Source organism: Procambarus clarkii, chromosome 49 (assembly GCF_040958095.1).
Source record: "Procambarus clarkii isolate CNS0578487 chromosome 49, FALCON_Pclarkii_2.0, whole genome shotgun sequence".
NCBI classification, from domain to species: domain Eukaryota; kingdom Metazoa; phylum Arthropoda; class Malacostraca; order Decapoda; family Cambaridae; genus Procambarus; species Procambarus clarkii.
The window spans coordinates 27,811,907-27,839,086 of NC_091198.1; the positions used below are offsets into that span (position 1 = coordinate 27,811,907).

A 27,180-nucleotide genomic window follows, 5' to 3' on the forward strand; every position below is an offset into this window, starting at 1 on the left:
TGGTGCTCCCTTTGAGTTCCCAGACTCCCTTCTCCAGTGTCACTTTACCCGGGTCTTGAGTGTCCGGATGAATGCAGTTTCCTCTGGGCGGAGGAAGGGTATCCCGTATGGGACCCTCATTGTGGTGCTGCGCTTGAAGGATCCAGTCCCCTCTGTCAGAAACGCCGACACCATTTAATAATATTACATACAATAGCCAGATAATATTGCTGCTGTGTTGTATACACAAGTTACCCATAGAAAATGTAGCTTGTAGTGGAATTTTTCGTCAATAGAAAACGGGATATCATTGCCACATAGTACGATAAATTCACCAGCTATTCTGTTGGGAATTATTCTTAAATGCTGTAGTCTTTGGACTTTTAATATCATAATGATCCGGTTCGAAGTACCATATAATGTGGGAACCAACTTGTGAGATTTATATTTATTTAATTTATGAGAATTTTTATAGAGTTTATATTTACGTTAATTTAAATATTTCGATAGCAATTTGTATGATGTTAAGTGGACTGTATTTCTGCAATATTTCTCACAAATCGATCCTTACACATTAGGGGGGTTTATATTAAATTTATATATATGCAGCCAATCAAACTACAGTATTAACTACAAATATTAGTAAATAAATTGGAGGTGCCTTGTCTTATTGTACAGCAAGCTTAGTACACCAGATATAACTAGGATGTAGACACCAAATTATCCTCATGTGAGGCTAGCTTCCATCACCCATAGTAACTGATATACCAAGATTAATTCTTGCTACCTCTCCTTGTTCCTGTCAAAGCACAGTAGCTGTAAAGTCGGAATCCTAATATACGACAGCTTATCAGAGAAAACACTGTATATTATATGATAAGGACCATGGCTTAATCATGTGTGTTGAGTCGATCGTTCGTGTTCTAGCCAGAAATAATTCTTTCTAACATAACATTACTGGCCAATAATGACTTAGATAAGATTTCGGAAAGACACTCCTCTTGTGGTTGTTGACAGCGTGTTGATGATGGTAGAAGCACTAATTTGATCTCCATAACACTTCGTCCAAGAGAAATTATAGGAGCCGAACTCGCTCCAAGTGTGTCTGAAGGTGCATAAGATTGTTAAATGTGTTTAGATTTGTTGTTAAAAGTTACTAAATAAATGGAATCTTTATTTTATGTGTTGCTTGGCAGTATACTAAAACTTTAGATAAGACGAGTTTTCTAGTGTTTATATCAGCAGTTTTAATTATTACACTGCGTGACTTTAGATGATGTATTGAACAGATGGCCGTAACCCTGATCTGGATGGGACTTGTGGGTCTCCTAGCAATGGGTATAGACTCTGAAGAACACTACACTTTCAATACTCTTCACAATGAGACTGGATCCCTCGCCATCGTCTCTACTAACACCTCTACAAAACGTCAGAGGGACGTGGGGTGAGTAGATCTCCCAGCTCCGTAATTACTAAATTGTACCGTTATTATTTTTTCCATTTTACCTATGATTCTCATGTGTGAACACAAAAAAAAAAAAAAAAAAAAAAAAAAAAAAAAAAAAAAAAAAACTTCTTCCCCTAGGCCTCGTGTGTCCTTCAACGTGAAGAGAGCTACAGATAAACTAACCGCCGTCGCTCACGTTCATTTTCAGGTAAGACTCGATAATTTGAGTCTTGATAGGTCTAGCAGTGTACTGTAACAGAATTTGTTAAAATGTACGCTACTTGCGTTTCAGTTGATGAAAATGTAATTTATTTGTGGCATTTATACACACGCTACAGGGACTTTAACTTGCAAAATCTTCGTACCACTAGAGTAAAATAAGGGGGGGGGGGTTCTTTAACGAGGTTAGCTGAAAAGGTTAAACAAAATTAAAACCTACTGTATAATGCACGGTAAGTTTGTATACTTGCACCACTTGACTCCTCTTAAGTTTAAACCCAGACGGTGTAGTATTATTCCCTAAACTAGTAAATTAGGTGTTACCCCTCTACCTTCCCCCCCCCCCCTTGTTTATGGTCAACAGTCCTTACCTGCAGCTCTTGATAGAAACATTATAAACTGTTCTGCATTTAAACGTCTCTAGTCACATTCTGTCCTAGACTTCTCAAATTATTCTAAGACTATAAATTTTTAATGTAATTATTGAACTTCCTAGATATTCTAGAGGAAACAATAGTTAACTTCCTTTACTACAGGAAGTGGTGACCAACACAGGAGGCGGTTGGGACAATACAACCAGCGAGTTCGTAGTTCCTGTTGCAGGACGTTATTTATTCATTTTCGGCGCTATTAGTGACCAGACCAGCAACTTTGCGTGAGTAGCAAACGCCCAACGTTATGAAGTGCTGAAACGAATAAGTGTGCATACAATATTATTTCAAATTTACACATGTTTGCAGACTGTCTTTGACCCACAATGGCGTGAATAGGGCGACTGCTTACGCGACAACCACCACCTTGGAATACGCCTCCACCTCGGTGACCCTGGACCTCTACACACTTGACAGGATATACTTACAGTTGCAGCAGGGCAGGATACACGAAAGGCCGGGCGAAGAAACCTTTACAACCTTCGTGGGTTATCTTCTCGTCCCCTGGTAAAAGTCTGTTTGATGTGAGGTGCCTTTATTCCGACTAAATTAATTTGTGCCTTGTGTTAATTTTACTAAGTTCGTTCCCATTGCTTGTTTATCCTGTATCGCTAGTGCTCAAATCTTTAGCAAAGTTTCAAATGAAACTTGGAGGGGAACTGGGCTGAAGTTCATAAAGATCTTGTATGTATGAATAGAATGCTTAAACATTAAACTACTGTAACTAATTGATCATGTCTTGACGCAAGTTAACCATATGTAATGCTAACTAGTCGGTCTTTCATGTTTCCCAATGTAAAGAAAAATAGTTAGTCTTTACTCTAACCTACAAAGGCCCCAATAGTGGGCAGTACATCTAAATCGCGAGCCGTTAACATTTTCTAGTAAAATTTGTCTTTGTATAACAAGTACGAACGAAATCCTACCTACTCTGTAGGATGAAGAGTTGGGTCAACATGCGTGACTCTTCCAAAACTAAAAGAAACGTAACTTGTGTGAATAAATCCACAAGGGCCATGACGAGGATTCGATCCTGCGTCTGGGAGCATCCCAAACACTGCCTTAATTTACTGAGCTACGACAGGGTAAAAGCACTGGAACCTAGGTTCTACTGAACTTGCTGGATCCCATAACCTCTCAGAGGCACAAACCAGGATTTTACAAAACTCCCCCTTGCACCTGAGCCATGTCAATAGGCAGTTAGGCCTGCCATAGAAGAGGGATATGTCAATAGGCCTGCCTCCCCTAAGGCAGTGTCTGGGATGCTCCCGAACGCAGGTTCGAATCCTCGTCACGGCCCTTGTGGATCTGTTCATTTGATGCATCGCGTTACTGTGATTGTGTAATAGTAACTTGTATATTCTTCCCCCTCGCTATTTCTTCCCCCCCCCCCCCTATTCCTTGCTCAACACTACATTTGAGCATGCTTACTGGGATCCAGAGGAGCCTCCCTAGTAGTTTAAAGAACGATAAAATGCAAGGAACTTTTACATTAAAACTTGGCTATACCCAGCCACATGTTGCTGTGGCTCGGCTATGTGTGGGAGTTTGAAACACGGCACCTGTCCTTCCCACAATTCCCCACTCCACCTCGTCCTCCCCCGCCACCCCATTCCAATGTGTTCGAAAGTGATATGATCCCATCACTGAAAAAAAATAAGAATAAACTTCAGGGGGGGGGGGCAGAGTTGGAGGGAACAAACTATACAAAAGAAATAAATTATATTGTGACACGGCTCAATGACTATGTAATCTCGAAAGAAATGATTAAAAACAAAAAATTCTAAATTTAACCAAGCAATCGGAAAGGTTGAAATGGCATAGAAATATGGTGCCTTCTTTTGATAATTACTTACTTACTTACTTAGTCCCGCTTCGTGGGCCAAATACTTTTTATCTCCTGCCTCTTGATTCTGCGCCTCTTGACGATTTCTCCCTTCATAGGCACATTGTTGATTCCGTGGACGGCCGTCACCTTCAACCCCACTTGTCTCGGTACATGTGTCGTTCCTGCTCCTCTTCAGGATGCAGCTTCCCACTCGGCTGCCTTATCCTGCCTTGGCGAGATCCCTGTTCAGGTCTCAAAGAACGCTCGGTTGAAGGCCAGTGTTGGCACTGTTCTCCTCCCGCCCCAATGTTGCGACCGGTGTTCGGAATCTGCAGGACTACCACGATGATAATCGGCATATCCTTGATGCCCAAGGCCATTCTGTCCTCCAGGTACTGTTTTTACTAGTCCCTCTCGTGGTCGTCGCCGTCAACCCCTTCGCGTTGTGAAGATCACCTTTGATGGTAGGACCCTTCCATCCTCTGTCATTCTTGCTGGTGCAGACCCCCTCCCAATCCGGCCCGTTGGCGCCGTGAGAAGGGCTTAGTAGACGGCTGCCGAAGTGTGATGCTCCACGGGACAGTCCTCTGTCCTTTTCTAGCCTTGTGCTCCTGCTGCCATCCTCTCCAATTGTGCTGAGCATCTTTTCCTTTTCCTTTGTTTAGTTTTTCTTCCCCCTCTTCTCCTATCTGCTTGCCGTTTCCTGCCGACCTTTTGCTTGTTTTGGTTATTCCCTTGGACTTCTTCTATTTTGACGCCCGGGTGCTTGAGGAGGCATACTCTTGCACCCGTAGAACTGTAGTACCCGACGTCGAGAGCGAGGGAAACCTTTTATTGTCAATCCCCCTTTCGTCACTGAACCCGATCTCGACGGACTGTCGGTTTCTTAAGGTGGCGTTTGTGGGGCGTATACTCACGACGCACCCCTAGGAGGCCCCGACAAGATCGGCGATAGCTTCTTGTTGGGTGTCCTGCCTCTAATTGTGGCTCCATGGTGGGTGTGGGGGCACATTCGTGAGTGAATTCTTCTTTTCGTCAAGATGATAACCCCTGTTTCGGCTGCTTCTGGCTTACCTTCTCAGGCTCATGGGGTGGGCGACCAAGCCCCCGAGTCGGTCCGTATTGGAAGACCGGGCTCTGTAGCCTCCGCTGCATTGGGCCCCGACCTTGCTCCTCCTTTGGCCTCTCTGACTCCTTCCCCTGGCCCCCCTCCCTCCTCTGTGGTTGGGTCGAGCCCCAAGCCCCCAGTGGTGACTACCTCGTCCCCTGGCGCGGCTCCTTCTCTAGTTGTAACTACTGCGCCTTTTAACCCCTCTCTCTCTGGGGGTTCTCACCGCCGTCCTCGTCACGGCCGCCCTCGCTCGCTTCCTTCCAGTTCTGCTACCTATCAAGCCTTGTTTGGTCCCGCTTCGTGGGCCAAATATTTTGATCTCCTCCCTCTTGATTCTGCGCCTCCTGACGATTTCTCCCTCCATCGACATCTCATTGATTCTGTGGATGCCTCCATTACTTTCAACCCCACTCGTCTCGGTACACGTGTCGTTGCTGCTCCTTCTCAGGATGCTGCTTCCCACTTGGCTGCCTTATCCTGCCTTGGCGAGACCCCCGTTCGGGTCTCGAAGAACGCTCAGTTGAATGCCAGTGTTGGCACTATTTTGCTCCCGCCCCATGTTGCGACCGGTGTTCGGGACCTGCGCGACTGCCACGACGATATTCGACATATCCTCGCTGCCCAGGGCCATTCTATTCTCCAGGAGGACACGTTTACTCGTCCCCCTCGTGGTAGTCGCTGTCAACCCCTCCGGGTTGTGAAGATTACCTTTGATGGTAGGACCCTTCCACCCTCTGTCATTCTTGCTGGTGCCAGGTGCTCTGTCCAGGAGTACATTTCTTCTCCTCGGCTCTGCAACAAGTGCTGGAGGTTTGAGCATGGTGCCCTCCGCTGCTCCGGGACTGTCTCTCTCTGTCCTTTGTGTGGTGGCGAAGGTCGCTCTAAGTCGGAGTGCACTTCTCCCCAGGCTCGTTGCCTCAACTGCGGTGAGGCCCATCCTACCTTCTCCCGTGCGTGTGTCCATTACAAGCTTGAGGCAGCCGTCCTCAACCTGAAGCACCGGGAACGTTTAACTTTTCCTGAGGCGAGGCGCCAGGTTCGCCGGCTCCCGCCTTATGCTAATATCTCTTATGCTCACGTGTTGCGCTCTTCCTCTCCTCGTCCTTCCCGCCTTCCTCAGACTCACAACCGTTTCCGGGCCTTGGACCCTGATGCGCCCACTGCCCCCTCCTCTGTTCCTTTGGGTTCTCTCCCGAAGGATCCTCCTCCTGGTCCTCTGTCTGGGGTTCCCCTTCCTTCTACCCGGTCTGTCGTGTCTTCTGTGTCTGCTTCCTCGTCCCCCTCCGATCCTCCTTCCCACCCTCTTCCTCCATCTATCGGCTCTCCCCACCGCCTGTCGGTGCGGGCGGATGTCCATCGCTCTCCTAACGGCCGTCGTGTATGGTCTCGTTCGGCTTCTCCTGTCGAGACACTGGAATCCGTTGCCCGGTACGTAGTTGCTGGGACACCGGTCTCTTTAAGTCAGAAGCGTCAGCCTGGCTCCTCTCCTTCCTCTTCCCCGGCGGGTAAGAAGGCTTCGCTTTCTTCCTCAGCTCCTCCTTCTGGCTCTGTTGCTCCTTCCCCTCCCGTTTCAGTGCTTGCGCCCCCTGTTCCTGCTATGGAGGTTTCTTTGGCCCCTGCTTCCCTTTCGGTTGCTGCTCTTGCTGGGGTGCGCTCCCCTCTTTCTACTCCCCCTCTTCCTGCTGCTGTCCTTGACTGCTCCTCTCCGTTGTCTCCTCCTCTTCCTCCTCCTCCTCCGGACCCTGCCCGCCCACCTCTGATCTGTTCTCCCGTTTCCTTCCCTCCGTCTTTGCTCAGTTTACCCATGCCCCCTAACCCTGACTTTGCTGACCCTGATCCCGACCCTGATATTCTTTAACGTGCTCTGTTGCTCTTTCGCCTTTGTTTCTTCCTTGTTCTCTGTTTTTGTCCTTTCTCTTCTCGTCGTTGTCCATTCTTCAATGGAACGTTCGAGGTTATTACGCCAATTTCCTCGAACTCCAACTTCTGATTTCGCGGTTTTCGCCCCTTTGTGTCTGTCTCCAGGAGCCAATGCTTGGTGCTCGTCCTGGTCGTTTTCGTGGCTATTCCTTTCTCTCCCCCCCATTGCTGGCGCTTCTAATTCTTCTGCTCTCTTGATTCGGGCTGATGTTCCCTTTGTTCCTTTGCTTTTTCCTTCGCCTCTCCATTGTTCTGCTGCTCGTATCTTTGTGGGGAAATGGTACACAGTTTGTTCCATTTATCTCCCCCCGAGTGTCCCGCTCTCTCTTCCTGATTTGAAACACCACCTAGACTCCTTGCCGGAGCCTGTGCTCCTGCTGGGTGACTTCAATTGTCGTCATTCTCTTTGGGGTGACGTTCTGACGAATACCCGGGGTCGCCTTCTTGAGCCGTTTCTCATCTCTTCTTCCCTGTCTCTTCTGAATTCTGGTGAGCCCACTCATTTGGACTCTCGGACTCGCACCCTTTCTTGTCTTGATCTTTCTCTCTGCTCTTCTTCTCTTTACTTAGATTTCACGTGGCAGGTTCTTGATGACCTCCATGGAAGTGATCATTTCCCCATCCTTGTTTCCTTTTTCTCTTTTCGCCCTTCCCTCTCTTTCCCTAGGTGGCAGTTTGCTAAGGCAGACTGGACCCTATTTACCCTCAGTGCTGCTCTCTCTGACCTCTCCCTTCTGCCTCTCTCTCGCGCTCTCCTCCTTTTTCATGACACTGTCTTCAACGCTGCCCTCCGCTCTATTCCTCGCTCTTCCTCTCGGGGTCCACGGAAGTGCGTTTCCTGGTGGAATGCGGAGTGTGCTCGGGCTGTCCGCTGTAAGCGTGCAGCCTGGAAGAGGCACCGCCATAGGCAGACGACCGATTCTTTTCTTTTCTTTCGGAAAGCGAGTGCGGTGGCCCGTAGGGCCATCCGTATGGCTAAACGTGAATGTTGGGCATCTTGTGTCTCAACAATTACGTCCGAGACCCCTCTGGCCCAGATCTGGAAGCGTATCCGCAAGTTAGCGGGTAAGTTCGTTCCCGATGTTTCACCGGTCCTTCACCTCCGTGATACTCTTGTGGCGGACCCGTTGCAGGTCGCTTCCGAACTGGGTTCCCACTTTTCTTCTGTTAGCTCTGGTCTTCATCTTCCCCAATCTTTCCTTCTTCGTAAACCTGTCCTTGAGTCTCTTCCTTTAGATTTCTGCACTCATCTTCAGCTTCCCTATAATGATCCCTTCTCTCTCTCTGAACTTCGTTCTGCCCTGGCCCTCTGCGGTTCTACGGCGGCGGGCTCCGATGGTATTCATTATGAGATGCTTCGCCATCTCCCTCCGAGCACGTCTCAGTATTTACTGAGTCTGTATAATTGGATCTGGGAGTCGTCGTCAGTCCCTGAGGGCTGGCTCGATGCCGTTGTCCTCCCTGTTCGCAAATCGGGGTCTCTGGGTACTTCCCCTAAGGACTTTCGCCCTATTGCTCTCACAAGTTGTCTGCAAACTCTTTGAACGTATGGTTAACGTTCGTCTGATGTGGTTCCTGGAACACCATCACCTCCTCTTCCCTTCTCAATTTGGTTTCCACAAGTGCCGCAGCACGACAGATGTCCTGGTGAACTTGGAGGTCTATATTCGTACTGCTTTTGCTGCGAAGACCTCCGTTGTTGCCGTCCTTTTTGACCTAGAAAAGGCTTACGACACCACTTGGCGTTATCATATCCTATCTCAACTTCATTCTTTTGGCCTTCGTGGTCATCTCCCTCTCTTTCTCCGCAGCTTCCTCTCTCGTCGTTCCTTTCGGGTGCGCCTTGGTACTGCTCTCTCTCCCTCTTTTCAGCAATACGAAGGTGTGCCCCAGGGTAGTGTTCTGAGCACTACTCTTTTTCTGGTTGCCCTCAATGGTCTTCTTTCCTCTCTTCCTTCTGGTGTCTTCTCCGCTCTCTATGTCGATGATCTTACCCTTTGTTGTCAGGGTGATGATTCGCCTCTCCTTCAACGCCGGCTTCAACTTGCAATTGATGCCATGTCGTCTTGGGCCACAGGTCATGGCTTCAAGTTCTCTACTTCTAAGACTTGTGCCATGACTTTTACGCGGAAACGGGTTGTTCTTCGTCCCTCTTTGTCACTTTATGGTCATCCCCTTGAATACAAAGATTCCGCGAAGATTTTGGGATTATTCCTTGACACTCGTTTGTCTTGGTCTCCCCATATCTCTTACCTCCGTGTTGAGTGCTCTAAGGCCCTTACCCTCCTTCGGGTCTTGTCCCATACTTCTTGGGGGGCAGATAGGCGCACTCTCCTTGCTTTACATTCCTCTCTCGTCCTGTCTAAGCTCGATTATGGTTGCCCTGCTTACTCGTCTGCTTCTCCTTCTACTCTTCGCCGTCTTGATGCTTTGCACCATACTGGGTTGCGCCTCAGTTCTGGTGCCTTTCGTTCGACTCCCATCCTTAGCTTGTATGTTGACACTGGTTTCCTGTCTCTCCAGGACCGCCGTGATCGCTACTGTCTTCGCTATCTTGCGCGGTCCTTGCAACATCCTTCCTCTCGCCTCTGTCGTGCTTTAACTTTTACCCCTCCTGCGGTTCCTGTTCCTCTTCACCACCTCCCTCTTTCTGTCCGGTTATCTCGCCTACAAGATTCTCTCTCCGTTCGTATTTCTGATGTTTCTCCTCGTGTTGTTCCTTCTTTGCCCCCGAGTAAGGGTCCCTCTTCCGCGGTTTTGTACTTCCTTGACCCGTATCACTAAAGCTTTTACCCCTCCTACGGTTCTCAAACGCCTTTTCCTCGAGCACTTTTCTTCTCACTCCCGCTCCGTTTCTGTCTTCACCGATGGGTCTAAGTCAGCGGACGGTGTTGGCTACTCTGTTGTTTTTCCTGATCGCACTTATATGTGTCGCTTGCCTCCGGAGACTAGCATCTTTACAGCGGAACTTTATGCTATTCTCTATGCTCTTCGTCTCCTGCTTTCTCGTTGTCATTGTTGACTCTCGTAGTGCCCTCATGGCTCTCGGGTCCTTTAATCCGGTTCATCCAGTAGTTATCGAGATCCAGCATTGGCTGTTTCTCGTTCACAGTAAACTTAAGTCGGTTGAGTTTTGTTGGGTTCCCAGCCATATTGGTGTGTCTTTAAATGAGCGTGCGGATGCTGCCGCTAAGGAAGCTGTCCGCTCTTGTCCCATCTCTCGTAAAGGCATTCCGTATTCCGACTTTTACCTGGTTATCCATTCCTCAGTCCTTACCCGTTGGCAGGCTTCTTGGTTGTCTGTTACTGGTAACAAGCTACGTACTCTTAAATGTTGTGTTTCCTCGTGGCCGTCCTCCTTCCACCGTAACCGGCGGTGGGAAACAGCTCTGGCGAGGTTGCGTATTGGCCATACTCGCTTAACCCATGGTCACTTGATGGAGCGCCGCTCTGCTCCTTATTGTCCTAGTTGCATTGTCCCTCTTACGGTCGTGCATGTCCTTCTTGAATGTCCTGACTTCCAGGACGAGCGTGTGTCTTGCTTTCCGACCGCCCCTCGCGGTCACCTGTCCCTCGATAGAATTCTTGGTGACTCAGATACTTTTGATATCGTTCGCCTTATGCGTTTTTGTTCTCGTATTGGCATCCTTGGTGATATTTAGCGCCCTCTGATTATTTTGCGTATTTGATGGTGCTACATAGCCTTCCCGGTTTGGTGCCTTCTTTTGATAATTACTTACTTACTTGAGGAGGCATACTCTTGCAACCGTAGAACTGTAGTACTAACGTCGAGAGCGAGGGGAATCCTTTATTGTCAATCCCCCTTCCATCACTGAACCCGATCTCGACGGACTGTCGGTTCTTAAGGTAGCGTTTGTGGGGCGTATACTCACGACGCACCCCTAGGAGGCCCTGGCATGATCGGCAATAGTTTGCTGGGTGTACTGCCTCTAATTGTGGCTCCATGGTGGGTGTGGGGGCACATTCGTGAATGAATGCTGATTTTTCATAGCAATGATATCTACTGTTTCTCCTTTACCTTCTCAGGCTCGTGGGGTGGGCAACCAAGCCCCGAGTCGGTCCGTGTTGGAAGACCGAGTCTGTAGCCTCCGCTGCATTGGGCTCCGCCTTTGCTCCTCCTTTGGCCTCTCTGACTCCTCCCCTCGGCTCCCCTCCCTCCTCTATGGTTGAGTCGAGCCCCAAGCCTCTAGTGGTGACTACGTCGTCCCCTGCCGCGGCCCCATCTCTAGTTTTAACTACTGCGCCTTTTAACCCCTCTCTCTCTGGGGGTTCTCACCGCCGTCTTCGTCACGGCCGCCCTCGCTAGATTCCTTCCCGTTCTGATACCTATCAAGATTTGTTTGGTCCTGCTTCGTGGGCCAAATATTTTGATCTCCTCCCTCTTGACTCTGTGACTCCTGACGATTTCTCCCTCCATCGACATCTCGTTGATTCCGTGGATGTCTCTGTTACTTTCAACCCCACTCGTCTCGGTACACGTGTCGTTGCTGCTCCTCCTCAGAATGCAGCTTCCCGCTTGGCTGCCTTATCCTGCCTTGGCGAGACCCCTGTTCGAGTCTCGAAGAACGTTCAGTTGAACGCCAGTGTTGGCACTATTCTCCTCCCGCCCCATGTTGCGACCGGTGTTCGGGATCTGCGAGACTGCCACGACGATATTCGACATATCCTTGATGACCAGGGCCATTCTATTCTCCAGGTGGACACGTTTACTCGTCCCCCACGTGGTAGTCGCCGTCAACCCCTTCGGGTTATGAAGATCACCTTTGATGGTAGGACCCTTCCATCCTGTCATTCTTGCTGGTGCCAGGTGCTCTGTCCAGGAGTACATTCCTTCTCCTAGGCTCTGTAACAATTGCTGGAGGTTTGGGCATGGTGCCCTCCGCTGCTCCGGGACTGTCTCTCTCTGTTCTTTGTGTGGTGGCGAAGGTCACTCTAAGTCGGAGTGCACTTCTCCCCAGGCTCGTTGCCTCATCTGCGGTGAGGCCCATCCTACCTTCTCCCGTGCGTGTGTCCATTACAAGCTTGAGGCAGCCGTCCTCAACTTGAAGCACCGGGAGCGTTTATCTTTTCCTGAGGAGAGGCGCCAGGTTTGCCGGCTCCCGCCTTATGCTAATGTCTCTTATACTCGCGTGTTGCGCTCTTCCTCTCCTCCTTCTTTCCACCTTCCTCAGACTCTCAACCGTTTCCGGGCCTTGGACCCTGATACACCCACTGCCCCCTCTTCTGTTCCTTTGAGTTCTGTCCCGAAGGATCCACCTCCTGGTCCTCTGTCTGGGGTTCCCCTCCTTTCTACAAAGTCTGTCTCGTCTCCTGTGTCTCCTACCTCGTCTCCCTCCGTTCCTCCTTCCCATCCTATCTCCTCCGACTCTTGACTCTCCCCGCCGCCTGTCGGTGCGGGCTGATGTCCATCGCTCTCCAAAAGGCCGTCGCGTGTGCTCTCGTTCGGCTTCTCCTGTTGAGACGCTAGAATCCGTTGCCCAGTACGTTGTTGCTGGGACGCCTGTCTCTTTACGTCAGAAGCGTAAGCCTTGCTCCTCTCCTTCCTCCTCCCCGGCGAGTAAGAAGGTTTCGATTTCTTCCTCGGCCCCTACTTCTGCCTCTATCGCTCCTTCCCCTCCCATTTCGGTGGTTGCGCCCCATGTTCCTGCTGTGGAGGTTTCTTAGGCCCCCCACTTCCCTCTCGGTTGCTGCCCTTGCTGAGGTGCACACCCCTGTTTCTACTCCCCCTCTTCCTGCTGCTGTCCTTGATTACTCATCTCCGTTCTCTTCTCTTCCTCCTCCTCCTCCGGACCCTGCCCGCTCCCCTCTGGTCTGTTCTCCCGCTTATTTCCCTCCGCGTTTGCTCAGTTTACCTATGCCCACTAACCCTGACTTTGCTGACCCTGATCCCGACCCTGATATTTTTTAACGTGCTATATTGCTCTTTCGCCTTTGTTTCTTCCTTGTTCTCTGTTGTTGATCTGTCTCTTCTCGTCGCTGTCTATTCTTCACTGGTACGTTCGAGGTTATTACTGCAATTTCCTCGGACTCCAACTTCTAACTTCGCGGTTTTCGCCCCTTTGTGTCTGTCTCCAGGAGCCGATGCTTGGTGCTCGTCCTGGTCGTTTTCGTGGGTATTCGTTTCTCACTGCCCCCCCCCCCCCAGCTGTTGCTGGGGCTCCTAATTCTTCTGCTCTCTTGATTCGCACTGATGTTCCCTTTGTGCCCTTACTTTTTCCTTTCCCTCTCCATTGTTCTGCTGCTCGTATCTTTGTGGGGAAATGGTACACAGTTTGTTCCATTTATCTCTCCCCCCCCCCCCCCCCCCCGAGTGTCCCGCTTTCACTTCCTGATCTGAAACACCTCCTGGACTCCTTGCTGGAGCCTGGGCTCCTGCTAGGTGATTTCAATTGTCATTCTCTTTGGGGTGATGTTCTGACGAATACCCGAGGGCGCCTTCTTGAGCCATTTATCCTCTCTTCTTCCCTGTCTCTTCTGAATTCTGGTGAGCCCACTCATTTTGACTCACGTGGCAGGTTCTTGATGACCTCCATGGCAGTGACCATTTCCCCATCCTTGTTTCGTTTTTCTCTTTTCGCCCTTCCCTCTCCTTTCCTAGGTGGCGATTTGCTAAAGCGGACTGGAACCTATTTACCCTCAGTGCTGCTTTCTCTGACCTCTCCCTTCTGCCTCTCCCTCGTGCTCTCCTCCTTTTTCATGACACTGTCTTCGACGCTGCCCTCCGTTCTATTCCTCGCTCTTCCTCTCGGGGTCCACGGAAGTGCGCTCCATGGTGGAATACAGACTGTGCTCGGACTGTCCGCTGTAAGTGTGCAGCCTGGAAGATTCACCGCAGTCGGCAGACCGCCGATTCTTTTCTTTTCTTTCAGAAAGCGAGTGCGGTGGCCTGTAGGACCATCCGTATGGCTAAACGTAAATGTTGAGCATCTTATATCTCTACCATCACGTCCGAAACTCCTCTGCCGCAGATCTGGAAGCGTATCCACAAGATAGCGGGTAAGTTCGTTCCCGATTTTTCACCGGTCCTCCACCTCCGTGGTTCACTTGAGGCGGACCCGTTGCAGGTCGCTACCGAACTGGGTTCCCATTTTTCTTCTGTTAGCTCTGGTCTTCATCTTCCCCAATCTTTCGTTCTTCATAAACCTGTCCTTGAGTCTCGTACTTTAGATTTTTGCACTCGTCTTCGACTACCCTATAACTATCCCTTCTCTCTCTCTCTCTGAACTTTGTTCTGCCCTGGCCCTCTGCGGTTCTACGGCGGCGGGCGCCGATGGTATTCATTATGAAATGCTTCGCTATCTCCCTCCGTGCACGTCTCAGTATTTACTGAGTTTGTATAATCGGATCTGGGTGTCGTCGTCAGTCATTGAGGACTGGCTCGATGCCGTTGTCCTCCCTGTTCGCAAACCGGGGTCTCTGGGAACTTCCTCTAAGGACTTTCGCCCTTTTGCCCTCACAAGTTGTGTCTGCAAACTTTTTGAACGTATGGTTAACGTTCGTCTGATGTGGTTCCTGGAACACCATCACCACCTCTCCCATTCTCAATTTGCTTTCCACAAGTGCCACAGCACGACAGATGTCCTGGTGAACTTGGAGGTCTATATTCGTACTGCTTTTGCTGCGAAGATCTCCGTTGTTGCCGTCCTTTTTGACCTGGAAAAGGCTTTCGACTCCATTTGGCGATATCATATTCTATCCCAGCTTCATTCTTTTGGCCTTCATGGTCATCAACCTCTCTTTCTCCTCAGCTTCCTCTCTCGTCGTTCCTTTCGGTTGCGACTTGGTACCGCTCTCTCTGCCTCTTTTCAGCACTACGAAGGTGTGCCCCAGGGTAGTGTTCTGAGCACTACTCTTTTTCTGGTTGCCCTCAATGGTCTTCTTTCCTCTCTTCCTTCGGGCGTCTTCTCCGCTCTCTAAGTCGATGATCTTACCCTTTGCTGTCAGGGTGATGATTTGCCTCAACTTTAACTTGCGATTGATGCCGTGTCGTCTTGGGCCACCGATCATGGCTTCAAGTTCTCTACTACTAAGTCTTGTGCCTTGACTTTTACTCGGAAATGGGTTGTTCTTCGTCCCTCTTTGTCAATTTATGGTCATCCTCTTGAGTACAAAGATTCAAAAACGAACAAAAAAACATAAGAACAAAAACGCATAAGGCGAACAATATCAAAAGTATCCGAGTCGCTAAGAATTCTACTGAGGGACAGGTGACCACGAGGGGCGGTCAGAAAGCAAGACACACGCTCGTCCTGGAAGTCAGGACATTCAAGAAGGACATGCACGACCGTAAGAGGGACAATGCAACTAGAACAATAAGGAGCAGGGCGGCACTCCATCAAGTGACCAAGGGTTAAGCGAGTATGGCCAATACGCAACCTTGCCAGAGCTGTTTCCCACCGCAAGTTATGGTGGGAGGAGGACGGCCACGAGGAAACACAACATTTAAGAGTACGTAGATTGTTACCAGTAACAGACAACCAAGAAGCCTGCCAACGGGTAAAGACGGAGGAATGGATAACCGGGTAAAAGTCGGAATACGGAATACCTTTACGAGAGATGAGACAAGAGCGGACAGCTTCCTTGCCGGCAGCATCCGCACGCTCATTTAAAGACACACCAATATGGCTGGGAACCCAACAAAACTCAACCGACTTAAATTTACTGTGAACAACAAACAGCCAATGCTGGATCTCGACAACTACTGGATGAACCGGTTTAAAGGACCCGAGAGCCATGAGGGCACTACTAGAGTCAACAACAACTACAAAGGAAGACTGACAACGAGAAAGCAGGAGACGAAGAGCATAGAGAAAAGCATAAAGCTCCGCAGTAAAGATTCTAGTCTCCGGAGGTAAGCGACACATATAAGTGCGATCAGGAAAAACAACAGAGTAGCCAACACGGTCCGCAGACTTAGACCCATCGGTGAAGACAGAAACGGAGCGGGAGTGAGAAGAACAGTGCTCAAGGAAAAGGCGTTTTAGAACCGTAGGAGGGGTAAAAGCTTTAGTGATACGGGTCAAGGATTTACAAAACCGCGGAAGAGGGACTCTCCACGGGGGCAAAGAAGGAACAACACGAGGAGAAACATTAGAAATACGAACGGAAAGAGAGTCCTGTAGGCGAGATAACCGGACAGAAAGAGGGAGGTGGTGAAGAGGAACAGGAACCGCAGGAGGGGTAAAAGTTAAAGCACAACAGAGACGAGAGGAAGGATGTTGTAAGGACCGCGCAAGATAGCGAAGACAGTAGCGATCACGGCGGTCTTGGAGAGACAGGAAGCCAGTGTCAACATACAAGCTAAGGACGGGAGTCGAACGAAAGGCACCAGAACTGAGGCGCAACCCAGTATGGTGCAAAGCATCAAGACGGCGAAGAGTAGAAGGAGAAACAGACGAGTAAGCTGGGCAACCATAATCGAGCTTAGACAGGACGAGAGAGGAATGTAAAGCAAGGAGAGTGCGCCTATCTGCCCCCCCAAGAAGTATGGGACAAGACCCGAAGGAGGGTAAGGGCCTTAGAGCACTCAACACTGAGGTAAGAGATATGGGGAGACCAAGACAAACGAGTGTCAAGGAATAACCCCAATAGCTTCGCGGAATCTTTGTACTCAAGGGGATGACCATAAAGTGACAGAGGGACGAAGAACGACCCGTTTCCGCGTAAAAGTCATGGCACAAGTCTTAGAAGTAGAGAACTTGAAGCCATGATCGGTGGCCCAAGATGACACGGCATCAATTGCAAGTTGAAGCCGGCGCTGAAGGAAAGGCGAATCATCACCCTTGACAGCAAAGCGTAAGATCATCGACATAGAGAACAAAGAAGACACCTGAAGGAAGAGAGGAAATAAGACCATAGAGCAACCAGAAAAAGAGTACTGCACAGAACACTACCCTGGGGCACACCTTCGTATTGCTGAAAAGAGGCAGAGAGAGCGGTACCAAGGAGCACCCGAAAGGAACGACGAGAGAGGAAGCTGCGGAGAAAGAGGGAGACGACCACGAAGACCAAAAGAATGAAGTTGAGATAGAATATGATACCGTCAAGTGGTGCCGTAAGCCTTACCCAGGTCAAAAAGGACGGCAACAACGGAGGTCTTCGCAGCAAAAGCAGTACGAGTATAGACCTCCAAGATCACCAGTACATCTGTCGTGCTGCGGCACTTAGGGAAACCAAATTGAGAAGGGGAGAGGTGGTGATGGTGTTCCAGGAACCACATCAGACGAACGTTAACCATACGTTCAAAGAGTTTGCAGACACAACTTGTGAGGGCAATAGGGCGATAGTCCTTAGGGGAAGTACCCAGAGACCCCGGTTTGCGAACAGGGAGGATAACGGCATCGAGCCAGTCCTCAGGGACTGACGACGACTCCCAGATCCGATTATACAGACTCAGTAAATACCGAGACGTGCACGGAGGGAGATAGCGAAGCATCTCATAATGAATACCATCGGAGCCCGCCGCCGTAGAACCGCAGAGGGCCAGGGCAGAACGAAGTTCAGAGAGAAAGAAGGGATCATTATAGGCAAGCTGAAGACGAGTGCAGAAATCTAAAGGACGAGACTCAAGGACAGGTTTACGAAGAAGGAAAGATTGGGGAAGATGAAGACCAGAGCTAACAGAAGAAAAGTGGGAACCCAGTATGGAAGCGACCTGCAACGGGTCCGCCACAGGAGTATCATGGAGGTGAAGGACCGGTGAAACATTGGGAGCGAACTTACCCGCTATCTTGCGGATACGCTTCCAGATCTGGTGCAGAGGAGTTTCGGACGTAATTGTTGAGACGTAAGCTGCCCAACATTCACGTTTAGCCGTACGGATGGACCTACGGGCCACCGCACTCTCTTTCCGAAAGAAAAGAGAAAAGAATCGGTCGTCTGCCTACGGCGGTGCCTCTTCCAGGCTGCACGCTAACAGCGGACAGCCCGAGCACAGTCCGCATTCCACCATGGAACGCACTTCCGTGAACCCCGAGAGGAAGAGCGAGGAATAGAGCGGAGGGCAGCGTTGAAGACAGTGTCATGAAAAAGGAGGAGAGCGCGAGAGAGAGGCATAAGGGAGAGGTCAGAGAGAGCAGCACTGAGGGTAAATAGGGTTCAGTCCGCCTTAGCAAACTGCCACCTAGGGAAAGAGAGGGAAGGGCAAAAAGAGAAAAAGGAAACAAGGATGGGGAAATGATCACTTCCATGGAGGTCATCAAGAACCTGCCACGTGAAATCTAAGTAAAGAGGAGAAGAGCAGAGAGAAAGATCAAGACAAGAAAGGGTGCGAGTCCGAGAGTCCAAATGAGTGGGCTCACCAGAATTCAGAAGAGACAGGGAAGAAGAGGAGAAACGGCTCAAGAAGGCGACCCCGGGTATTCGTCAGAACGTCACCCCAAAGAAAATGACGACAATTGAAGTCACCCAGCAGGAGCACAGGCTCCGGCAAGGAGTCAAGGTGTTGTTTCAAATCAGGAAGAGAGAGCGGGACACTCGGGGGGAGATAAATGGAACAAACTGTGTAGCATTTCCCCACAAAGATAAGAGCAGCAGAACAATGGAGAGGCGAAGGAAAAAGTAAAGAACAAAGGGAACATCAGCACGAATCAAGAGAGCAGAAGAATTAGAAGCGCCAGCAATGGGGGAGAGAGAAAGGAATAGCCACGAAAACGACCAGGACGAGCACCAAGCATTGGCTCCTGGAGACAGACACAAAGGGGCGAAAACCGCGAAATTAGAAGTTGGAGTTCGAAGAAATTGGCGTAATAACCTCGAACGTTCCATTGAAGAATGGACAACGACGAGAAGAGAAAAGACAAAAAACAGAGAACAAGGAAGAAACAAAGGCGAAAGAGCAACAGAGTACGTAAAAGAATATCAGGGTCGGGATCAGGGTCAGCAAAGTCATGGTTAGGGGGCATGGGTAAACTGAGCAAAGACGGAGGGAAGGAAACGGGAGAACAGATCAGAGGTGGGCAGGCGGGGTCCGGAGGAGAAGGAAGAGGAAGAGACAACGGAGGGGAGCAGTCAAGGACAGCAGCAGGAAGAGGGGGAGTAGAAAGAGGAGCGTACCCAGCAAGAGCAGCAACCGAAAGGGAAGCAGGGGCCAAAGAAACCTCCATAGCAGGAACAGGGGGCGCAATCACTGAAACGGGAGGGGAAGGAGCGAGAGAGCCAGAAGTAGGAGCTGAGGAAGAAAGCGAAGCCTTCTTACCCGCCGAGAAGGAGGAAGGAGAGGAGCCAGGCTGACGCTTCTGACTTAAAGAGACTGGTGTCCCAGCAACTACGTACCGGGCAACTGATTCATGTCTCAACAGAAGCTGAACGAGAGCACACACGACGGCCGTTAGGAGAGCGATGGACATCCGCCCGCACCGACAGGCGGTGGGGAGAGCCGATAGATGGAGGAAGAGGGTGGGAAGGAGGATCGGAGGGGGACGAGGAAGAAGACACAGGAGACATGACAGACCGGGTAGAAAGAAGGGGAACCCCAGACAGAGGACCAGTAGGGGGACCCTCGGGACAGAACACAAAGGGACAGAGGAGGGGGCAGTGGGCGTATCAGGGTCCAAGGCTCGGAAACGGTTACGAGTCTGAAGAAGGGGGGGAAGGACGAGTAGAGGAGGAGCGCAACACGCGAGCATAAGAGATGTTAGTTTAAGGCGGGAGCCGGCGAACGTGGCGCCTCGCCTCAGGAAAAGATAAACGCTCCCGGTGCTTCAGGTAGAGGACGGCTGCCTCAAGCTTGTAATGGACACAGGCACGGGAGAAGGTAGGATGGGCCTCGCCGCAGTTGAGGCAGCGAGCTTGGGGAGAAGTGCACTCCGACTTAAGAGTGACCTTCGCCACCACACAAAGGACAGAGAGAGACAGTCCCGGAGCAGCGGAGGTCACCATGCCCAAACCTCCAGCACTTGTTACAAAGTCGAGGAGAAGGAATATACTCCTGGACAGAGCACCTAACACCAGCAAGAATGACAGAGGATGGAAGGGTCCTACCATCAAAGGTGATCTTCACAACGCGAAGGGGTTGACGGCGACGACCAAGAGGGGGACGAGTAAACGAGTCAACCTGGAGGACAGAATGGCCTTGGGCATCAAGGATATGCCGAATATCATCGTGGCAATCCTGCAGTTTCCGAACACCGGTTGCAACATGGGGTGGGAGGAGAATAGTGCCAACACTGGCATTCATCTGAACGTTCTTGGAGACCCGAACAGGGATCTCGCCAAGGCAAGATAAGGCAGCCAAGCGGGAAGCTGCATCCTGAGAAGGAGCAGCAACAACACGTGTACCGAGACGAGTGGGGTTGACAATAACAGACGCATCCACGGAATCTACAAGATGCCGATGGAGGGAGAAATCGTCAAGAGGCGCAGAATCAAGAGGGAGGAGATCAAAGCATTTGGCCCATGAAGGACCAAACAAGGCTTGATACGCATCGGCACAGGAAGGAATCGAGCGAGTGCGGATGGGGCGCGAACGGCGTTGAGAACCCCTAGAGGACTCCCAACAGGAAGCTATTGCCGATCATGCCGGGGCCCCCTAGGGGTGCGTCGTGAGTATACGCCCCACAAACGCCACCTTAAGAACCGTCAGTCCGTCGAGATCGGGTTCAGCGACGAAAGGGGGATTGACAATAAAAGGTTCCCCTCGCTCGAGACGTTGGGTACTACAGTTCTACGGGTGCAAGAGTATGCCTCCTCAAACACCCGGGCCTCAAAATAGAAGAAGTCCAAAGAAATAATCCAAAACAAGCAAAAGGTCGGCAGGAAACAAGCAGATAGGAGAAGAGGGGGAGAAAAACGAAAACAGACGGAAAAGGAAAAGGTGCTCAGCAGAATGGGAGAGGACCGCAGCGGGAGCACTAGGCTAGAAAAGGACAGAGGACTGTCCCAAGGAGCATCACACTCTGGCAGCCGCCCAATAAGCCCCCCTCACGGCAACAACGAGCTGAGCGGGGAGGGGGGTGGGAAGCGAGTAATTATCAAAAAAGATGGCACCAAACTGGGAAGGTTATGTAGGGAATTGTGGGAAGGACAGTTTGTGGTTCAAACTCCCACACATAGCCGAGCCACAGCAACACGTGGCTGGGTACAGCCAAGTTTTAATGCAAGTTCCTTGCATTTTATTCTTTTAACTACTAGGGAGGCTCTTCTGGATCCCAGTAAGCATGCTCAAATGTAGGGATGAGCAAGGAAAAAGGGGGGGGGGTTAATGGCGAGGGTGTAAGACTATACAAGTTACCATTACACACAGATCTCACCAACATGATAATCAAATAAATCCAGAAGGGCCGTGACGAGGATTCGAACCTGCGTCCGTGAGTATCCCAGACACTGCCTTAGGGAGGCAGGCCTATTGACAATCTTGCCATTGAAGAGGGAGAACGGCCTATTGACATAGTCTGGTGCAAAAGGAGGGGGAGGGGGGAAATTGTGCAAAATGCTGGTGTGCGCCTCCGAGAGGCTACTGGTTCCAGCAAGTTCAGTAGAACTTTGGTTTCAATAAAAAAATTTTAACCACCCTGTCGTAGCTCAGTAGATTAAGGCAGTGTCTGGGATGCTCCCGGACGCAGGTTCGAATCCACGTCACGGCCCTTGTGGATTTGTTCATACAAACTACCCTTCCTGTAGTTTTTGAAGAATCATGAATGTCGACCCAACTTTCCCTCTTACAAAGTACGTAGGATTCCGTTCGTACGAGTTATACAAAGCCATAATTTTTTTTTGCTATTAAATGAAACCGCTCACGATTTAGATGTACTGTCCTGTTTTGGGGCCTTTGTAGGTTAGAGTAAAGGACATTTAGTCTATTTTTCTTGATGGGAAACATGAAAGGCTGACTAGTTAACATTACATATGGTTAACTTTCATCAAGATATAAATTAATTACAGTAGTTTAATCTGTAAGCATTCTATTTATGCAAGCAAGATCTTTATGAACTTCAGCCCAGTTCCCCTCCAAGTTTCATTTGAAACTTTGCTAAATATTTGAGTACCAACGATACAGGATAAACAATGGGAACGAACTCATTAAAATTCACAATGCACGAATTCGTTTAATAAAGATGAAGGCACCTCACATCTGACCGACTTTTACCAGGGGACGAGAAGATAACCCACGAAGGTTGTAAAAGTTTCTTCGCCCGGCCTTTCGTGTATCCTGCCCTGCTGCAACTGTAAGTATATCCTGTCAAGTGTGTAGAGGTCCAGGGTCACCGAGGTGGAGGCGTATTCCAAGGTGGTGGTTGTCGCGTAAGCAGTCGCCCTATTCACGCCATTGTGGGTCAAAGACAGTCTGCAAACAAATGTAAATTTGAATTAATGATGTATGCACTTTTTCGTTTCAGCACTACCTAACGTTGAGTGTTTCTACTCACGCAAAGTTGCTGGTCTGGTCACTAATAGCGCCGAAAATGAATAAATAACGTCCTGCAACAGGAACCACGAACTCGCTGGTTGTATTGTCCCAACCGCCTCCTGTGTTGGTCACCACTTCCTGTAGTAAAGGAAGTTAGACTATTGTTTCTGCTAGAATGTCTCGAAACTTCAATACCTATATTTAAATATATTTTTTTAATCTTTGAATAATTTGAGAAGTCTATGACAATATAGTCTAAAGATTTTTAAACTAAGAACAGTTACTATGAACAGGTGCAGTTCAGGATTGTTTAGCGTAAACACGTGCGTGTGCATGGGAGGAGGTAATGGGTTAACACCTAATTTACTAGTTTAGGGAATAACACTACACCGTCTTAAGCTTAAACTTGAGACGAGTCATGTGGTGCAAGTATACAAACTTATACCTTGCATTATACAGTAGGTTTTATTTTTGTTAAGCCTTTTCAGCCAAGCTCATTAAAGAACCTCTCCCCCCCCCCCCCCCCATCTTTTACTTTAGTGGTACGAAGTTTCCAAGTTAATGTGCCCTATAGCGTGTATATAAATTCCACATCAATTTTTTTTTTCCATTTACTAAAACACAAGTAGCATACATTATACCAAATTCCATTACAGTAGAATTGTCAAAACTCAAATTCTCTAGTCGTTTACCTGAAAATGAACGTGAGCGACGGCGGTAAGTTTATCTGTAGCCCTCTTTACGTTGAAGGACACACGAGGCCTAAGGGAAGAATTTTTAGTGTACACAAATTTGAAACATTTGCAAAATATATAAAAAAACTAACTGAACAATTTAGTAGCCACGGAGCTGGGAGATCTACTCACGTCACGTCCCTCTGACGTTTTGTAGTGGCGTTAGTAGAGACGTTGGCGAGGGGTCCGGTCTCGTTGTGAAGAGTAGTGAAAGTAGACTGCTCTTCAGAGTCTATACCTATTGCTAGGAGACCCACAAGTACCATCCAGATAAGGGTTACGTCCATCTGTTCAATACATTTAAAGTCATGCAATTTATGTAATAATTAAAACCGCAGATATAAACACTACAAAACTTGTATAACCTAAAGTTAAGTATACTGCCAAGCAACACCCAAAATAAAGATTAAATTTATTTAGTAACTTTTAACTACATATCTGAACACACATTTCACAATCTTACTCACCTCAGATAAATAAGTATACACAAAACTGGACGTAGATCTTCACCAAACAAGAAAAGAAGGCAGACTAACCAACACCCACTGACCAACGTCGCTTGTAAACTTTCAACAAGGACGTACTGGTCGGGATATCACACTAAGCCGACAACTGCCACACATAACCGGAGTTGCCTGAACGTAAGATCGCAGTTACCTCGCCATCTATTGAGCGAGTTAGGAACAAGAGTCAGAAAGTAATTGTTCATTCACCTGAGAATCATGCAAAAATTAAGCCTTCGCTAAGTATAATTCACGGTCCATTAAACGCGTGGAGTCTTTGATCAATTTGTAAAATGCCTGAAGACTAGGTGGCCAGCTGTGTCAAGGCGATATCTCGAGCAATGTCTCACATGCGGCCATCGGGACACTGGTGGCCCACAAGCGGCCCACAAACAGCTCACAAGCCGCCCACAAACAGCATACAAGCGGCCCTTTACCCTTCAGTATGTTGCCTGTGAGGCACTCATTTCACCCACACCTTTGACGACCCGACTACCACACCTTAAGTTGAAAATACTGAAAATATATGAGAAAATTGATGTCTTGTGGCCATTCAAACTTAAGTGCTTAATTGTAGGCCCTGTAGCGCTTCAGTTTGTCAATGGATATTTGTCAATGCCAGTTCAGTAGATATCAGTTAATTACCTTTCTAAGTAGTCCACAGACCCAGTTTTTAGTATGTATAAGAAAAAGTTAAGAAATTTACTACATTTTCTATAGGAATTGATGACATTATACATATAACTGATGTAGTGCAACTTGAAAAGTGTTTTCTTCAAGGAAACAAGAATTTTTAGCTTTGATGTCAATAAATAGAACAAAAATAGATGATGAATAATTGATGAGTTTGACAGGAATACTCGTGGCACTAGGCATTTATTGGACCAAAGCTACGAGTCTCGCTATTACACAACACCACCAATGCAAGCCACGTAGATGCTCGGTAGAAAGGCTGACGTAGCTTCTTGACATCAGAAAATGATAACTGCATCTAACAACTTTGAAAGTTCGCAATTTCCTTTCACATTATTCACCGCGAAATGTTAAGTAGTAGAACGTAAACAAATTATGAAGAGACAGTAAAGCTACCGGGCCACAAAATCTTTTTTTTATTATTATTTGGTAAACACAAGTACAACAAACAGAGGGTGTGTGAGCAGACCCTTGGGGCCGTGGCAGTTGGAGGGATGGCGGCCCCCCTCCCTCCTGTGAAGCTGAGGGATACCATTGGCCTAGAATTTACTGGCCCAGCGTCTTACCCGGCAGTTGAGGTGGTGATGATTGACCTGTTGCGGGTGGATGTGGCATCTGTGTGCGGCGTTCAACTTGTATCCGGGCATCGAATTCTTGTGAAATTCTGCTCTACGGGTGTGTATCGTGAGTTTGTGGACCGCTATGACGGGAGGACGTTTACTCTGCCTGAGGGTGGTGGTTCGGTGGAGGTGTCGGACTGGTGCAGTGAGATTACCTATGTGGCAGTTCATGGTGCTCCCTTTGAGTTCCCTGATTCTCTTCTCCAGCATCACCTTACCCGGTATGGGTTGGTCTTGAGTGTTCGGATGAATACAGTCTACTCCGGGCGGTGGAAGGGTATCCCGAATGGAACCCGCACTGTGGTGCTGCACTTGAAGGATTCCATCCCTTCGTCTCTCCAGCTTCTGGGCATTATGGTACGCGTATTCTATGGGGATCAGCCCCAAACTTGTTTCCGGTGCAGACTCTCGGGCCATCAGGCTGCGGGATGTGATGCGAGCCGGGTCGGGCCTGTGAACCTCTTCAGGGAGGAGGACTTTCCACCGTTGGCGGTCCCGGACCTGTCGGAAGATGCTGCTGTGATGGGTGATACTTCCCAGTCGTCTGGTGCCCCGTTGTCGGTCTCTGATGCCGGCCTCGATGTGGCTGTGGGTGTCGGAGTGGAAGTTAGTGCATCCCCGGCTCCCGCACCTCAGCCTTCCCTACCTGCCTCGTCTCCAGTCGAGTCTCCAGTTGTGTCTCCTGTGATGTGTGATCTCGTGACTCCGAACGTCGAGGCTGCACCTCGGCCTGTACTGTCTCCGGCAGCTGTGTCTTCGGCCTGTGTCGACGTGCACACTGTGATGTCTCCTGCGGTGTGTGGTCCTCTTCCCCGGTTTGTTGAGGTTGCGATATTGAGTGATCGTGCGCTGCGGGGAGTTGCGCGACCAACCGGCGGTTCTGCTACGGTGCTTCCTAGCGGGGGTGATAGTTCCGACGATCTGCGACCTGTGTCCAAGCGTTCGCGGCGGGCTTTGAGTCTGTCTCTGCCTCGTGATGAGGCCTGGGCCGACGTCAGGGATTTTGAGGACTCTGGAAGTTCGTCTTCTGTGGATGGTGATGTGTGCGACACTGTTGGAGCGCCTGCGGCTTCTGTGGGCCGAGTTGCAGCGGTGATGGGTCTTGTGGTGGGATTGTCGCCTGGCCCTGGTCCGGTGTCTTCTCCGGCTGCTTCCGCATCACCGGTTGCTGGTTCCCCGAGTTGGGAGGTTGTGCCACCGGCCGAGATTGCCGGAGAGGGAGGGGACTTGGTGCTGGTTCTTAAGAATGCTTCTGTTCCGGCGACCCTCGTGCCTCTGGCGTCTATATCTGTGCCTTCCGCGCATCTGCCCTCGGTGATGCCGACCGCTGCGTGGCTGCCCTCTGCTGAGCCGTCCTTTGTTACTCCGCCCCCTGTGGTGTCGGTTCCTGCACCATCGCCCTCTGTGATTGTGTTCCTTGCGACTCTGCCTGCTATGTTGCCAGACTGTGTCTGGCCGACTCCTGTGCTTCAGTCCTGTGGGGTTCCACCGTCTGTACCGAAGAGCTCTGTGCAGCCTCTTCCCGTGACTTCCGCCCCCGTGGTGGAGGGCGCCGAGTTGAAAGTTCCTGACTTCATGCATCGTCCGCGAGGATCACGTAGTCACGTTAACGCGTCTGTGGAGTCGTGGGCTCAGTGGGAAGAAGTGCCCGCGTCGTTTCTATCCAGATAAATATGATGATGATTAACTGTGGATGTGGTTCTTGCTTTGTGTTGCTTTATTTATTTATTTACTTGTTTTGATAAGCTGTGTGATACGAGTTTTTTTCATGTTTTTCTTACCTGGTTATTGTTGAATTATAATGCTCTAGTGTTTTTTCTTTTCTGACTGTATTTCATTGTTACCTATGTTTATGATTCCGTTTTGTGTATTGTATGACTTTTGTTTTTGTGTTTTCCTGTTCTACAGTTTGTCGGTGTGTTTCTGCTTTGTACATGTGAATGATGCTGTTGATGTTTTTCTGTTTTGTTGTATTTGTGTTTCCCAAATAAAAAAAAAAAGAGTTTGCATCTATGTTGCTATCTATCTCGCTCAACAGATGGCGTGTTTGGCTTGTTGCTATGCTGCAACTTACAGCATATGTTGTAATCCATATATTAGATGGAAATATTAGCTAGAGAATCATTACTGCAACACTTAACAAATGATGAGTGGAAGTACATGTTAAGTGTACAGACGACTGGTCACACATCGAGGTAAGGTCAAGGGATTAAGACCGCAGCTACTTGCCCAACTAATGATTACAGCCAAGAGGATAAAAGGTGACCTCAGGCTTCTAGGAACAAGGTGACCGACGGCTAATCGAATTATACCTTCCATGAGAGGCGG

General features: G+C 49.2%; 2 protein-coding genes across 2 annotated transcripts; one reads left to right on the forward strand and one right to left on the reverse strand.

Annotated features, from left to right (window-relative positions):
- The first annotated feature begins 1,253 nt into the window (after positions 1 to 1,253).
- LOC138351241 (complement C1q-like protein 2) lies at positions 1,254 to 2,623 on the forward strand. Its single transcript, XM_069302873.1, has 4 exons — positions 1,254 to 1,423; positions 1,565 to 1,634; positions 2,182 to 2,300; positions 2,386 to 2,623. The coding sequence occupies exons 1-4, from the start codon at positions 1,269 to 1,271 to the stop codon at positions 2,585 to 2,587; spliced, it is 546 nt and encodes a 181-aa protein (XP_069158974.1). The 5' UTR covers positions 1,254 to 1,268; the 3' UTR covers positions 2,588 to 2,623.
- Positions 2,624 to 21,987: 19,364 nt separating this feature from the next.
- On the reverse strand, positions 21,988 to 23,643 carry LOC138351362 (cerebellin-3-like). The gene is made up of 5 exons (XM_069303154.1): positions 23,504 to 23,643; positions 23,169 to 23,323; positions 22,995 to 23,064; positions 22,322 to 22,440; positions 21,988 to 22,239 (listed from the first exon to the last, which is right to left on the reverse strand). Exons 2-5 carry the CDS (start codon positions 23,321 to 23,323, stop codon positions 22,038 to 22,040), a joined length of 546 nt encoding a protein of 181 aa, XP_069159255.1. The 5' UTR covers positions 23,504 to 23,643; the 3' UTR covers positions 21,988 to 22,037.
- Positions 23,644 to 27,180: the final 3,537 nt, after the last annotated feature.

Coding starts and splice junctions, on each gene's coding strand:
- LOC138351241 (XM_069302873.1), top strand. CDS start 1,269: ATGGCCGTAACCCTGATCTGGATGGGACTTGTGGGTCTCCTAGCAATG. Junction 1,635..2,181: donor TCGCTCACGTTCATTTTCAG/GTAAGACTCGAT, acceptor CCTTTACTACAG/GAAGTGGTGACCAACACAGG. Junction 2,301..2,385: donor GACCAGACCAGCAACTTTGC/GTGAGTAGCAAA, acceptor ACATGTTTGCAG/ACTGTCTTTGACCCACAATG.
- LOC138351362 (XM_069303154.1), bottom strand. CDS start 23,323: ATGGACGTAACCCTTATCTGGATGGTACTTGTGGGTCTCCTAGCAATA. Junction 23,065..23,168: donor AAACGTCAGAGGGACGTGAC/GTGAGTAGATCT, acceptor TTCTTCCCTTAG/GCCTCGTGTGTCCTTCAACG. Junction 22,441..22,994: donor TCGCTCACGTTCATTTTCAG/GTAAACGACTAG, acceptor CCTTTACTACAG/GAAGTGGTGACCAACACAGG.